This window comes from Lasioglossum baleicum, unplaced genomic scaffold (assembly GCF_051020765.1).
Source record: "Lasioglossum baleicum unplaced genomic scaffold, iyLasBale1 scaffold1313, whole genome shotgun sequence".
NCBI classification, from domain to species: domain Eukaryota; kingdom Metazoa; phylum Arthropoda; class Insecta; order Hymenoptera; family Halictidae; genus Lasioglossum; species Lasioglossum baleicum.
The window spans coordinates 1,605-17,366 of NW_027470372.1; the positions used below are offsets into that span (position 1 = coordinate 1,605).

The 15,762-nt window shown below is 43.7% G+C and overlaps 1 protein-coding gene across 1 annotated transcript; it reads right to left on the minus strand.

Moving 5' to 3' along the window:
- Positions 1-9,560: 9,560 nt before the first annotated feature.
- On the minus strand, positions 9,561-13,347 carry LOC143220626 (uncharacterized). The gene is made up of 5 exons (XM_076446246.1): positions 13,116-13,347; positions 12,678-13,017; positions 11,993-12,484; positions 9,807-9,906; positions 9,561-9,698 (listed from the first exon to the last, which is right to left on the minus strand). Exons 1-5 carry the CDS (start codon positions 13,345-13,347, stop codon positions 9,561-9,563), a joined length of 1,302 nt encoding a protein of 433 aa, XP_076302361.1.
- Between the last annotated feature and the right edge of the window lie 2,415 nt (positions 13,348-15,762).

Here is a 15,762-nt window from a genome sequence, read left to right on the forward strand (position 1 = left end):
GACGCTCTGCTTTACGATTGAAACCGTGAATTAATGAGTCGGCTTCCAATACTTTTCAGCGCATTTTCTCCCGGTATAGGAGGTCTGATTTCGGATCCAAGGATAGGTGAAACCATTGACTTAGCCGTTCGAATCTCAAATACGGTGGTAACGTTCTCGAACGGTTTCACCACCGATTTTCTAATTCAAGCATGACATTAAAGTGCCCGTCACTATAACGTATACTAATATGCTTCTCGGAACACGAATTTATACTCTCGATAAAGCTGGTAACCTACTCAGTAGGTAAGGTCATCGGTAAAAGTTAGACTTTATTGCAATAGGTAACGAACTACAACGGTTTCACTGTGTCCATTAATATTTATACCTTGAATTAGCGTGCCTAGTGCCAATACCGCTCAGCGGAATTACTGCCGAGGTACCTCATTTGACTGAGGCATTAGAATCTCAAAGAAGATGTTATCGTTCTCGAATGATTTGACCCTCGATCTTTGTATACGTACTTGAAAGTTGGGTTCGTGTCACTAGAGTTAATACTGATTTGCTTCTTTGGTAACGGAGTTACGCTGACGATGAGCAGGTTAGTCTTCTATGAAGGTAAGGCCTTCGCTACTAAGTGTGACAATATACAAATTTGTAACGTTCTCATGCTCACTGTCACTGAAATTTAAAATGCAATTCGGGAATTTCGATGTCTATTGTCAATACTGTTGAGCGGATTTACTGCCGGATTTCCCAGTTTGACTCTCGGAACCACAGGATTGATGATGCTATTGACTTCGCTGTGCGATTCTCAAAGAAAATGTAATCGTTCCCGAAGGATTTGGCACTCGACCTCCTAATTCATACATGAAATTAAGGTGCCCGTCACAAAAAAGGATACTAATGTGTTTCCCTGAACAAGCAGTTATGCTCACGTTACAGCGGGATAGCATCTCGGAAGGTAAGGCCTTCGGTAAAGAGTTTGACTTTATACCAATTGGTAACGCTCTCAAACGGTTTAACGCTCTACTTTAATATTCATACGGTGAATCAAGGCGTCTGTTGCCAACGCTGTTCAGCCGATTTACTCCAGAATACCTGGTTTTTCTCACGAAATCGCATGATAGATGAAGCTACCGACGTAGCCGTTTGTCTCACGGAGAAAGTAACAACGTTCTCGAGCGGTTTGACACTCGATCTTCTGTTTTATACATGAATATAGGGCTTTAGTACGCTAAAACGTCAGCTAACTTGTATCAGTGAACATTAAGAAACACACATGGTACAGCGTGCTAGCTCCTAGGAATTTGAGGTAATTGGTAATGAGGCTGAGTTTATCGCAATTGCTAATGTTCTCCAACGGTTCAAGCCTGTACATTCATTTTCATGCCGCGAGATAAGGTGTTCAATGCTCATACATTTCATCGTATTGACTCCCGGAATTCCTGGTTTGACTATCAAAATATCAGGATAGGTGAAGCTATTGACGTAACCGTTCGTCTCAAACAGAAGGTGGCAACTTTCTTGAGCGGTTTGACACTCGAACTTCTGTTTTATACATGAAATTAAGTTGATCGTCATTAAAATGTATGCAAATTCGTTCCATTGAACTCACTGCAAATACTCTCTTTACAGCGGGCTAGGTTTTCGGAGGGTAAGGACTTTAGTGTAGCGTTTGACTCTGAACGAATTGGCGATGTTCACCAATCGTAAAGGCTCAATAGTCTTATTCAGACATTAAATTAAGGTGGACGTCACTAAAATGTATTCTAATAATAATGAAAGTAAAGCTAAATGTATACTAACTCTCGATGCAGCGGGTTAGGTTCTTGGAGGGTAGGGTCTTTGGTAAAACTTTTGACATTGTACCAATAGGAAACGATCAACAAGGGGTAGACTCTGTACCCTAATATTCAATCCGTGAATTAGGTGTCCACTGGAAATAGTGTACAGTTTATTGACTGTCCGAATACCTTGTGCGACTTTCGGAATCATAGGACAGGAGAATCTACTGACTTATCCTTTCGACTATCAAAGATGGCGGAAACGTTCTCGAAAGTATTGACACTCGATATTCCAATTCATAGCTGAAATTAAGGTAGACGCCACTATAATGTTTACTAATTTGATCCTCTGAACACGAAGATATATCCTCGAAGTGGCGGGTTAGCTATTCTGAAGGTAAGGATATCTGCAAGATGCTTAACTCTATTCGAATAAGTAACGTTCTACAATGGGCTGATGGTATGACTCAATACTCAGACCGTGAAATAATGTATCTATTACCAATACTGCACAGCGCATTTACTCCGGGTATATCTCGTTTGCCTTATGTAATCATAGGATATACGCAGCTATTGACTTACAGTTTCGAATCTCAAAGAAGATGGTATCTTTCTCGGACGGGCTGACCCACGATATTTTAATTCATGCATAAAATTATGGTATCGCTACTAAAATGCCTACTACTTTCATTCCCTGAACACGAAGTTGTTCTCTCGATCAAGCGGGAGAGGTTCGCGGATGGTAAGGCGTTCGGTAAATCCTTTGACTTTATAGATATTGCTCACGTTCTCAAATGGTATGACGCTCTATTATAATATTCAATCCGAGAAGTAGGGTGTCTATTCCCAACACTGTTCAGCGGATTAGCTACTGAAATGATTGGTTTGAATCGCAGAATTACGGTATAGGTGAAGCTATTGACTTATCCGTTCGGTATTCAAAATGGGTGGTAACGTTCCCAAACTGATTGACCCTCGATGTTCGGAATCATACCTGAAACGAAGGTGCCCGTAATTAAAGTGTACATGAATTTTCATCTCCGAACACAAAGTTTTACTCTCGATACAGCTGGCTATCTTCTCGGTACGAAAGGCCTTCGGTAAAAGTTTGAATCTGCATATAGAAGTATCACAAAACAATGTACTGACTCTGCATTTTAATATTAGTACCGTGAAATAGGGACTCTGACGCCAATACTGTAGAGCGGATTTACTCCCAGAATACCTGCTTTGTCCTTCGGATCACTGGATGGGGAAGCTATAGTCTTAGCCCCTCGACACTCGAAAATGGTGGTTACGTTCTCGCACTGTTTCACCCTCGATCTTCGAATTCATAGATGTATTTAAGATGCCGTCACTAAAAGGTATTCTAATGTGTTTCGAAAAACACGAAGTTATACTTTCGATGCAGCGGCGTACCTTCCTGAAAGGTAAGGCCTTCGGTAAAAAGAGTGACTCTATACCAATTGGTATTGATCTCCTGCAGATGTTCTTCCTACATTAATGTTCAAACCGTGAATTATTCTATTAATTGCCTGTATAATTCAGCGGATTTTCTCCAGTAATGACTGGTTTTACTCTCGGTATAATATGGTAACTGATGCTGTTGACTTAGCCGTTATACACTCAAGGACGTTGGTAATGTTCTCGAACGGTTTGACACTCGATCTAATAATTCCTACCTTAAACTAATATGCCCGTGGCTAAAATGTATACTAGTTTGCTTCCCTGAATACGAAGATGTACTCTCTATACAGCGGGATGGCTTCTCGGAATTTAAGGCCTTCGGTTAAAAGTTTGACTGAATAACAATCGGTAATGTTCTCCGACGGTTTAACTCTCTCCTTAAATGACCAAACGGTGAATTGAGGGTTCCATTGTCGCTACATTTAAGCAGATATACTCCCGGACTGACTGGATTCTCTTTCGGAGTAACAGCTCCCAAGGAAGGCGGCATCGTTCTCCAACGGTTTGAGTATCGATTTTGATATTCATGAATGAAAATGTGCTGTGCTATAGGAAAAATGTCTACTAATTTGTTTCCGTGAACGATAACAATAAGACACTCGCTACAGCAGGTTAGGTTCTCTCAAGGTAAGGTCTTCAGTAAAACGTTTGACTTCATACCAATTCGTAATCTTCTAGCACAGATTGACTCTTTACTTTAATATTCAATCGATGGATGAAAGGGTCTATGACAAAACTCTTCAGCGGACTGTCTCCCGGAATGGCTCCTTTGAATCTCCGAACTACGAGATAGGTGAAGCTACTGACTTAGCCATTCATCTCTCACAGAAGGTGGTTACGTTCTCGATAGGTTTGACCCGTGAACTTTTAATTCATACCTGAAGTTCTGGTGCCCGTCACTGAAATGGAGACTAAATTGTTTCCCTGATCACGAGTTTATACTTCGGAGACAGCGGATAAGTTTGACGGAGGGTATGGTCTTCAGTAAAGCGTTTGACTTTATACGACTTGGTAACGAAATCAAACGATTTCACGCTCTACTTTACTATTCAAACTGCCAATTAAGGCTTCCATTGCCTGTAGTGTACAGCGGATTAACTTTCGGAATACCTGGTTTGACCATAGGAATAGAAGGATACGTGATACTATTGACTTAGCCGTTCGACTCTCAAAGTAGGTGGGATCGATCTCGAATGATATGATGCACGATCTGCTAATTCATGCATGAATGTAAGGTGGCCGTCACGAAAATGTATACCAATAATAATAAATGTAAAAGTAAGTGTGTACTTACTCTCGATGCAACAGGTTAGGGTCTTGGAGGATGAGACCTTCGGTAAAACGTTTGACATTATATCATCTGGAAACTATCTCAACAGATATCACCCTCTACTTTAATATTGAATCCGTGAATTAAGGCGGCTATTGCCAACAATGCAGAGTAGATTAACTCACGATATACATAGTGTGACTCTCGAACCACAGGATAGGTGACGCTATTGACGTAGCTGAGCGTTTTTAGAAAATGGTGGAAACTTTCACAGACCGTCTGACCCTCGATCTTCTTATTCATACATGAAACTAAGGTGCTCGCTATTAAATTGTATACTAATTTGTTCCTCTGAACAGGATGTTATACTCTCGATGCAGCGGGTTATGCTTCCCGTTAGGTGAGACCGTCGGTAGAAGGTTTGTCTTTATACAAATTGTTTACTTGCTACAACAGTCTGACACTGTACCTTAATATTCATGAAGTGAATTAATGTGCCCATTGCCAATACCGTTCAGCGGATTTACTACCGGAACACCTGGTTTTGGTCTCGGAGTCACGGGATACGTGGAGCCCTTCTCTTAGCTGTGAGTCTCTCAAGAAAGGTCGTAACGTCCTCGAACGATTTGACTCTCGTGCTGTTTATTCATACGCTAGTTTAAGGTGTCTTATCGTCTCAATGCCCATTTATTTCATGAGATGATCATTACGTTTGTCTCTTGCTACAGCGGGATACATTCGCGGACGGCAAGGTATTCGGCAAAAAGTGTGAATCTATTCCAAGCTGTAACTTTCTCCACCGGCTTGAATTTATACTTGAATATCTATACCGTGAAATAAGGTGTCTACTGCCAATACAGTGCGGTAGATTTACTGCCGGAATATATGGTTTGATTCTCGGAATCAACAGGACAGGTGATGCAACTGACTTAGCCGTTCGACTCTCAAAGAAGGTGGTAACGTTCTCCAACGCTTTCACTCTCGATGTTGATGATCAAAAAACCGTGTGGCGGCCGTCCACTAAAATGTCTACTTATTTGTTTCCGTGAGTATTGCGCAGACGACTCACTACAGCGTGTTATGCCCTCAGAAGGTATGGTATTCCGTAAATGGAATGTCTTTTTATGAATAGGTAATGTTCTGCGTGGGTTTGACTCCCTACATTAATATTCATACCGTGAATTAGGTTGTCAATTGCCAATACAAATGAGCGGATTTACTCCCAGATTAACTGACTTGACACTGGAAATCACAGGTTAGATGAAGCTATTGACCTAGCTGTTCCGATCTAATAGAGAGAGGTAATGTTCTCGGATAGTTTGGCCGCTCGATCTTCTACCGCATATACGAATCTAATGGTGATCGTCATTCAAATGAATACTAATTTCTCTCTCTGAACACAAAGTTATACTCTCGAGGAAGCGGGTATGGCTCGCGGAAGGTGTTGCCTTCTCTAAAACGTATGAATTTATTCAAATTGGTAACGCTCTCAATCGGTTTGAAGCACCATTTTATTATTCAAACCGTGAGCTAAGGTGTCTATGGCCAATACTGTTCAGTGGAGTTGCTCCTATTATGCCTGGTTTGACTCTCAGAATCGCAGGATGTAAGAAGCTACTGACTTTGCCATTCGACTCTGGAATAGGGTGCTAACGTGCTCGAACGGTTTGACTATCGACCTTCCAATTCATACATGAAATTAGGGTGCCCTACTAAAGTGTATACTAATTTGCGTCCCTGGGCACGAAGATATGCTGGCGATAGGTGAGGCCATGGGGAAAAGGTTTGACTGCATAGGAATTGTTTACATTCAACAACGGTTTGACACTCTTCTTTACCATTGAAATGGTGAATTAATATGACGGCTTTAATATTCGTACCGTGAATTGGAATGTCTATTGCTAATACTTTTCCGCGCACTTTTTCCAGGCATAGGTGGCTTGACTTTCGGATCCCAAGATAGGTGAAGCCATTGACTTAGCCGTCCGACTCCCAAAGACGGTGGCATCGTTTCCTACCGGATTTGCTCTCTATTTTGCTACTTATACTTGAAAATGTGGTGCTCGTCTGCTATCACGCCTACTAATTTGTTTTCGAGAACATTATGCTAAACGCTCGTTACCGTGCGATATGTTCTCGGATGGAAAGGTATTCGCTAAGAAGAATGACTTTATACGAATAGGTAACGTTCTGCTACGGTTTGACGCTTGACGATAATAGTTAAACCGTGAATTAAGGTGTCTATTGCCAATATTGATCAGTGGACTTACTCCCGGAATACACTGTTTGACTCTTGAAATGTCAGGATAGGTGAAGCTACACACATATCCGTTCATTCTTCAGAGCAGGTGGCAACGTTCTCGAGCGGATTGACCTTCGATCTTCTAATTCATACATGAAGTTATGGTGCCCGCCACTGAAAGGAACGCTAATTTCTGTCGATGGCCACGAAGTTATACTCTCGATATAACGGGTTAGTACTTCGGAGGGTAAGGTCTTCGGTAATACTTTTAAAATTAAAGCATTTGGTAACGCCCTCTAACGGTTTGGCGCTCTATATTTATTAATCAAACCGTGAATTAAAGTGCCTTTTGCCAATACTGTTCGGCGGATATACTCCATGGGTACCTGGTTTTTCTCCCTAAAACGCAGGAACATGGAGCTATTGACATGGATGTGCGGCCCTTAAGAATGGCGGTAACGTTCTCGAACGGTTCGACTCTCGATCTTCTAACTGATACATGAAATTAAGGTGCCCGCCACTGAAATGACTGCTAATTTACTTCTCAGAACACGAACTTATGCCCACGATACAGCTTGACATGTCCCCAGAATGTAGTGTATGCGATAAATAGATTGTAGTTAAATAAATTAGTAACGTCCTCAAACGGCTTCACGCTCTACTTTAATACTCATAACGTAAATTAAGGTGTCTGTTGCCAACACTGTTTAGCGGATTTACGCCCGGAATACCTGGCTTGACATTCGGAATCAGAGAATATATGAAGTTATTGACTTAGCTGTTCGACTCTCAAAGAAGAAGGAATCGCTCGCGATGGGTTTGACTATCCTCTATTCCGTTCATACTAGAAAGTAAGGTGTGCTTCTGCTATAATGCCCAATAATTTCTACTCGTGAGCACTAAGCATGACACTCGCTACAGCGGCGTAGGTTCCTGGAAGACAAGCAATCCGGTAAAATGTTTGACTTTAGAGGAATGAGTAACGTTCTCAAACGTTGTGTCGCTCTACTTTAATATACATACCGCGGATTGATATGTCTATTGCCAGTAGTTTGCAGCGGCCTAACTACCGAAATACCAGGTTCGACTCTCCGAATCACAGGACGTCATGCTACTGACTTAGCCCTTCGACTTTCAAGGAATTTGGTATAACTCTAGAACGTTCTGACCCTCGACCTTCTTCAACATCATATATGAATTTAAGGTGCCTGTGACTAAAATATGTACCAATCTTCTCCTCTCAACACGAAGATATATGCTCCATACTGCAGATCAGCTTCTAGGAAGGTAACGCCTTCGGTAGAAAGTTTGACTCTGTATCAATACGTAACGTTCAGCAACAGTCACAGGATATGTGGACCTATTGACTTATCCGTTCGCCTCTCACAGAAGATGGTAGCGTCTTCGAACGGTTTGACCCACGATCCTCTAATTTATGCATGAAATTATGTTGCATGTCATTGAAATGAAGAGTAATTTCTTAATGAAGCGGGTTATGCTCGCGGAAGGTAAGGTCTCCCTTAAAGCCTTTGACTTTATAGCAATTGATAACGTTCTCAAATGGTGTGACGCCCTACTTTAATATTCACTCCGCGATATAAGGTATCAATTGCCAATACTGTACTGCGCATTTACTCCCGTAGTACCTGGTTTGACTTTCGGAATCGCAGGATACGTGAAGCTATTGACTTAGCCTTTTGTCTCTCTCAGAAAGTGGTAACGATCTCGAAAGGTTTGACTCTCGATCTTGTAACGCATACATGAAATTAAGGTGCACGTCACTAAAATGTGTACTATCCTGCTTCTCGGAACACGAAATAATACTCTGAATATAGCGGGTTAGCTTCTCCGACGGTGAGGGCTACGTTAAGGTGTTAGACTGTATACGAATAGGTAAAGCTCTACAACGGTTAGACTCCCTGCTATAAAATTGGAACAGCTGATGATAGTGTCCACTGCAAATACCTTTCAGCTGATGATCTGCAGGAACACCTAGTTAGATTCTGGGTACCACAGGATAGGTGAAGCCGTTGTCGTAGCTGTGCGATTGCCAAAAAATGTGATAAAATTCTGGAACAGTTTGCGTATGACCTTCATATTGATGCACGTAATCATAGTGCCGGTCAATAATATATATACTACATTGATTCTTTGAACTCTGGGTCATACTCTAGATACAGCGGATTAGCTTCTCGGAAGGTAAGGCCATCCGTAACCAGTTTGACTCTATACCAGTACGTAACGTTCTACAACGGTTTGAATCTGGACATTTATACTTGTACCATGATATAGGGTGTCTAATGCCAATACTGTCTAGCGGACATACTCCGGAAATACCTGGTTTGACTCCCGGTAACACTGGATCGGTGAAGCCATGGACCATGCCGTCCAACCATCATGGAAGGTGGTATCGTTCCCAAACGTTTTGACACTCGATCGTCTATTTCATAATTAAAAGAAAGTTTCCCGACACTAAATTAAAAACTGAAGTCTTTCTCTGAGCACGAATTGTTGCTCTCGGTACAGCGCGTTATGTTTACGGAAGGTTAGATATTCGGTAAATGTTTGACTCTATAATAATGGGTATCGTTCAACAACGCTTTCACTGTGTACTTCAATATTCATATCGTGAATCAAGGCGTTTATTGCCACTATTTCTCACCGGATTACTCCCGGAATGTCTGGTCTGAATCTCCGCATAACAATATTATTGAAGCTACTGAACTAGCCGTTCGATTCTAAAGGTATGTGGTAACGTCCTCGAACGGGTTGACACTCGATTTTGCTATTCATATTTGAAAATGATGTGCCGTCACTATAATGTATTACAATTTGCTTCGTTGATCACGAAGTCATACTCTTGATACAGCGTGTTAGGTTCTTGCGAGGTATGGTATTGTATGAAAGGAATGAATATATACAGGTTAGTATCGTTCTCAAGCTGTTTGATGCCCTACTTTAATATGCAAACCGTGAAGTAATGGGTCTATTGCCAATACTGGTCAGCGGCTTTTGAGCCGGAACACCTAGCTTGACTCTAAGAATCACATGAAAAGTGAACCTGTTGACCATGCTGTGCGACTCTCAGAGACGGTGGTAACGGTCTCAGTTGGTTTGGCCCCCGATATTGTAATTCATAAACGAAATTATGCAGGCCATGTCTAAAATGTATAGTAATTTGATTACCCGATCGTGAAGTTATACCCTTAATACAGCGGGATAGCTTCGCGGAAGGTAAGGTATTTGCCATAAAGAGTGATTTTGTACCAATTTCTAACTTGCTCAAAAGGATTGACGTCCTACTTTAATAATCCAATCGTGAGTTATCGCGTCCATTGACAATACTGTTCGGCGAGATTACTCCCGGAATGACTGATTTGACTCTCGCAATCACAGGATAGGTGCAGCTAGTGACTTAGATATGTGACTTTCAATGGAGGTGATAGCGTTCACGAAAGGTTTGGCACTCGATTTTCTAATTCATACATGAAATTCAGGTGCATGTCGCTAAAGTATACTAGTTAGCTCCACTGAACACGAAGTTATAATCTCGCTACAGCGGGATAGGTTCTAGGAAGGTAAGGCATTCGGTAAAAAGAATGATTTTATACGAATAGGTTACGTCCTGCATCGGTTTGGCGCTTTACATTAGTAATCAAACAGTGAATTAATGTGTCTATTGCCAATAATGTACACCGGGGTCGCTGCCGTCATATCTGCTTTGGTTATCGGAATCATCAGACAAGTGGAGCAATTGACTGAGCCGTTCGACTACAACAGAAGGTGGGAACGATCTCGAACGGTTTGATTCTCGATTATTTTATTCATACACAAAAATAAGGTGTCCGTCTGCGACAATTTCTACTAAATTGTTTCAGTGTGCACTGAGGATGACACTCGCTACAGCGCGTTAGGTACTTGGATGGCAAGGTATCGGGTAAAAAGTTTGTCTTTATACCATTAGGTAATGCTCCCCAACGGTTTGACAATCTACTTTAATATCCATATCGTGAATTAATGTGTCCATTGCAAATAGTATAAAGCAAAATGACTCCCGGAATTCTTTGTTTGCCGAACGCAGTAACAGGACAGATGATGCAATTTACTTCACCGTTTCATTCTCAAAGAAGGTGGGATCGTTCTCGAACTGTTGGACTGCCGATTTTTCTATGAGTGTATGAAAATCAGATATCCACCTGCTGAAATGACTACTAATTTGTATTCGTTTACACTAAGCTACACACACGCTGCAGCGGATTAGTTTCTCGGAAGGTATGGTAGTTTCTAAGATGTTTGACTTTATACCAACTGATAACGTTCCCAAATGTTCTCACGATCTACTTTAATATTCAAGCCGTGCATTATGCTGTCCATTGACACTTGTGTACAGCGGATTGGCGGCCGGGGTACCTGCTTTCACTCTACAAAAAACAGGATAGGTAAAGCGATTTACTTAGCCGTTGGACTCTCACGGAAGGTGGAAACGCCCTCGAACGGTTTGACTCGCGACATTCTAATTCAAGTGAGAAATTATGATGCTCGTCCCTAAAATGTAGAATATTTAATTCCTCTGACCCGGTGTTATACTCTTCAAACTGCGTGTTAGCTTTTCCGAAGGAAATGCTATCGGTTCAGTGTTTGATTCTATGATAATATCTACAACGGTTTGACTTTCCGCGTTATTATTGAGACCGTGAATTAAGGTGTCGAATGCCAATACAGTTCAGCAGAATTCTCCCGAATACCTGGTTTTCCTCTCGGTATCACAGGTTGGGTGCAGCTATTGACTACGCTGTTCTATTACAAAAGAAGGTGGTGACGTACTCGAACGGTTTGACTTTCATTCTTATTATTCATACACGATATTAAGCTGCCCGGCACGAAAATGTATACTAATTTGTTTCGCTGATCTCAAAGTTATACCCTCGATACAGGGGTTAGGTTCTCTGAAGGCAAGGCCTACGATGAATGTTCTACAAGATACCAATTGGTAATGTTCTGCAGAGGCTTGACGCTCTACTTTAACATTCATACCCTTAATTGAGGTATCTACTGCTAATACAGTACAGCGGATTTAGTCACGGGATACCTGGTTTGACTCACGGAATCACAGGATAGGTGTAGTTATTGATTTAGCAGACGGCCGCGGGTCTGGATCCCCTCTTCACGACCCCACTCCGCCTCCCCAGTCCGCTGCATGACCTGCCCGCAGTAGGAGGCCACCGCTCGCCAAACTCGATCACTCACAGCCATGCAGGGTCCCATCCTACGAGTCGCTGGAGCTCCCTTCTCACCGGCATCCAAGCCGAACAGTCCACCAGAGTGTGCTGCGCGGAATCCACCTCGGCACCGTAATGCCAACACTCTGGCGTCACCTCCTTCCTGATCATGTGCAGGTGCTCCCCGAAGCATCCGTGCCCGGAGAGTACCTGAGTTATGCAGAGTGTCCGCTTGCTGCGGCTCCACATCCAGTCGTCCAGTACCAGGACGATGGGTCCGACGGCCCGGTGGCGAGCGCTGTCCGGCCTACGCAGCCGGCACTGCCGCCTATTCATGGCGGACCGCCGGATCTCCCTCTTCTTTTCCTCCATTTCTACGAGTTCCTCCGATCCTGGACCGGGTTCCCTACGCGGAAGCGGAGCAGGAGCCCGTTGGTCCGCGCTGCAGCTGCCTCCAACAGGTCCATCGGTGGGAGGCCCACCAGAACGGCGGCCGCCTCGCGCGTGATGGTGCGGTATCCTGTTGCGATCCTAATGGCCACCCGTCCTCAAACGCTAGATACATTGGCGCGGTTCTTCCTTCTGGCCATCAGCTTTTCCGCTGACACCGGTGCCCCGTACAGGATACTCGAGCCGATCACACCGGCGTAGAGTCGGCGAACCCTCTCGTCCGGCCCTCCTATGTTGGGCAGCAGTCGACACAGCGCTACGACCGTCCTCTGCAGACGGGGGCGCGCTCCTCGAAATGGTCCTCGAAAGTCCATCTGCCGTCCAGGACGAGAACAAGGTACTTCACTTTTCCTCCGATTTTTCCTCGTGCGTGTGGTATTACCCGCACCTTTCTCCCGCTGTGGAACCAAATGGCCTGGGTCTTCTCCGGCGAGACGCGGAATCCCTGGTGTTCTATGGCCCCAACTACTGCAACCACCAATTCTTCGGCACGCAGGGCCATCTCCTTGTTGTTCATCCCGCTCGCTGCGCCCAGGGTATCATCCGCGTGACAACGGACGCTCACTCCGGCCGGGAGTGCGGCGTGTAGCACCTCGTCGAACGCTTAGTCCCACAGGATCGGGGCCTGCACCGACCCCGGCGGGACGCCGCAGTACACCCCCCGGCTGACACTGCCGACCCTCCCGGGATATTCCAAATACCTGCAGACAGGTAGTCTCGATTCATCGCTGTCAGGTAGTCCGGCACTCGGTGCCGAACAAGTGCAGACCTGATAGCTGTCCATGGCATCCCGTTGAATGCATTGGCGATGACGAGCCCGAACGCTAGCATGAACCCACCAAGTCGAATGACACGTTCCGAGAGGGACTTGACGGTCAGGAGCATTTCGATGATCGATCGTCCCTGCCTAAAACCGAACTGTCGATCGTCCATATCCGAACCTACCGTTCAGAGGTTGATAGTCAGTCTACGAGCCAACACCCTCTTCAACAATATTCTGCCCTCGTCCACCAAGTAGATCAGCCTGTACGCCGACTGAGATTGCTGGGACTTTCCAGGTTTCTGCAGCAATACCACCATGGCCCTCCTCCATTACTTCGGGAATCTTTCACACTTGAGGCACTCGTCGATGAGAACCTTTCACCGTAGGCCTTGCCTTCAGAGTGTCTAACCTTCTGCACCGAGAGTGTTGCTTAGTGTTCACGGATACAAACTAGTAGACACATTCGATATTCACGAGAAAAAAAAATCGGTAGTCATACCGATCGGGAACGCAACCACGTTCTGTGAGAGACGAACGGCTAGGTCCATAGCTTCACCTATATGGAGATTCGATGACTCACACCTGGTATGCCGGGCGTAAGTCCGCTGAACTATTTTGGCAACAGACACATTAATTCGCGGTTTTAATATTAAAGTAGAGCGATATACCGTTTGAGAGCATTGCTAATTGGCATAAAGTTCTACGGAAGGCCTTACCTCCCTCCAAATTCTGCAGCGTCATCCAGAGTATAAGGCCGTGTTCACAGAAGGAAATTAGTTTTCATTTGCGGGCCGTGCACCTTAACTTCATGTTTAAATTAGAAAATTGATGTCCCATAACCGCTCGAGAACTTAGGAACTTCTTTGAGACTCGAACGACTGTGTTAATATCTTCACCCATCCTGTGTTTCCAACAGTCAAACCAGGCATTCTGGGAGAAAATGCGCTGTACAGTATTGGCAATAGATATCTTACTTCGCGTAGTGAATTACAGAATAGAGCGCCAAACCATTTGAGACCGTTACCACCCTTTTGGAGAGTTGAACGGATAAGTCAATAGCTTCACCCGTACAGTGATTCGGAGAGTAAAGCTAGGTACTCTTGGAGTAAGTCCACTAATGAATATTGGTAATTGACACCTTAATTCACGGATTGAATATTAAAGTACAGCGTTGCAAATTGGTATAATGTCAAACACTTTACAGATGGCCTTACCTTCGGAGAGGCCAATCAGCGGATGCGAGAATATAACATCGTGTGCAAGGATGCAAATTACTACGCATTTTAGTTATGGCACCCTTAATTTCAAATGTGAACTACAAGATCGAGTGTCAAGCTGTTCGAGAACGTTACTAAATTCCTTACGAGTAGAACGGCTGAGTCAATAAAATCACCTATCCTGTGAATCCGAGAGTCATACCATGTGTTCCGGGAGTTAATCCGATGAACAGTATCGGTAATACACACTTAAATTCGCGCCATGAATGTTAACGCAGAGCGTGAATAATCCGTTGATCGTTACCAATTGGTATAAAGTCAAACGCTTTAGTGATGACCTCACGCTCCGAACGTCTAATCCGCAGTATCGAGGGTATAAGGGCAGTATTAGGGTTCAGAGGAACAAAATTACTGTACACTATAAAGACGGGCACCTTAACTCCATGTATGCGTTAGAAGGTCGAGGGTAAAACCGTTCGAGAGCGTTACCACCACAGTTACGAATCGAACGCCTGAGTTATTAGCTTCAACTATCCTAATGATTCCGGAAGTCAAACCAGGTATTTCGCTAGTAAATCCTCTGAACAGAACGGGCAATAAACACCTGAATTCACAGTAAGAATATTGAAGTATAGAGTCAAACCGTGGGGAAAAAAATTCATACAAAGTCATTCTTTTTACAGAAACCTATACCTTCCGAGAACCTAACCCGTTGTAGCGGGTGCCTTGCTTAATATTCACGGAATCAAATTAGTAGGAATTTTAGAGGACGGCCAGCACATTTTTGTGTACAAATATCAACATCGATAGTCCAAGCTTTCGAGATCATTACCACCTTCCTTGAGCGTCGCAAAGCTAAGTCAGTAGCTTCACATATCTCGTGATACCGAAAGTCAAACCAAATATTCCGGCAGAAAATGCACTGTCCAGTATTGGCAGCAGACACCTTAATTCACGGTTTGAATACTAACGTAGAGCGTCAATCCGTTTGAGATCGTTTCCAATTGGTATAAGGACAAACGTTCTAATGAAAGCCATACCTTCCGAAACACAAACCCGCTGTATCGAGGGTGTAACTTCGTGTCCAGAGAAAGGAGTTAGTATTCGCTTCTGAGGCGGGCACCTTATCTTCATATATGAATTAGAAGATCGAGGTTCAAACGGTTCGAGAACGTTGCCACCTTCTGTGGGAGACGAACGGCTAAGTCAATAGCTTCACCTACTCTGAGTTTCGGAGAGTCGAATCAGGTATTCTGCGAGTATATCTGCTATTCAGTATGGTCATTAGGCTCCCTATTTAACGGTTTAAATATGAAAGTGCACAGACAAACCGTTGTAGCACGATTCCTATTTGTATAGAGTGGAACT

Excerpts from the sequence above, each read along its gene's own strand:
- LOC143220626 (XM_076446246.1), bottom strand. The coding sequence starts at position 13,347 with ATGGACGATCGACAGTTCGGTTTTAGGCAGGGACGATCGATCATCGAA. Across the intron at positions 12,485-12,677 it reads GCCCCCGTCTGCAGAGGACG|GATACCGCACCATCACGCGC; the intron begins GTCGTAGCGCTG and ends GGATCGCAACAG. Across the intron at positions 9,907-11,992 it reads GGATGGGACCCTGCATGGCT|ACATGGCCTGCATAATTTCG; the intron begins GTGAGTGATCGA and ends TATACATTTTAG.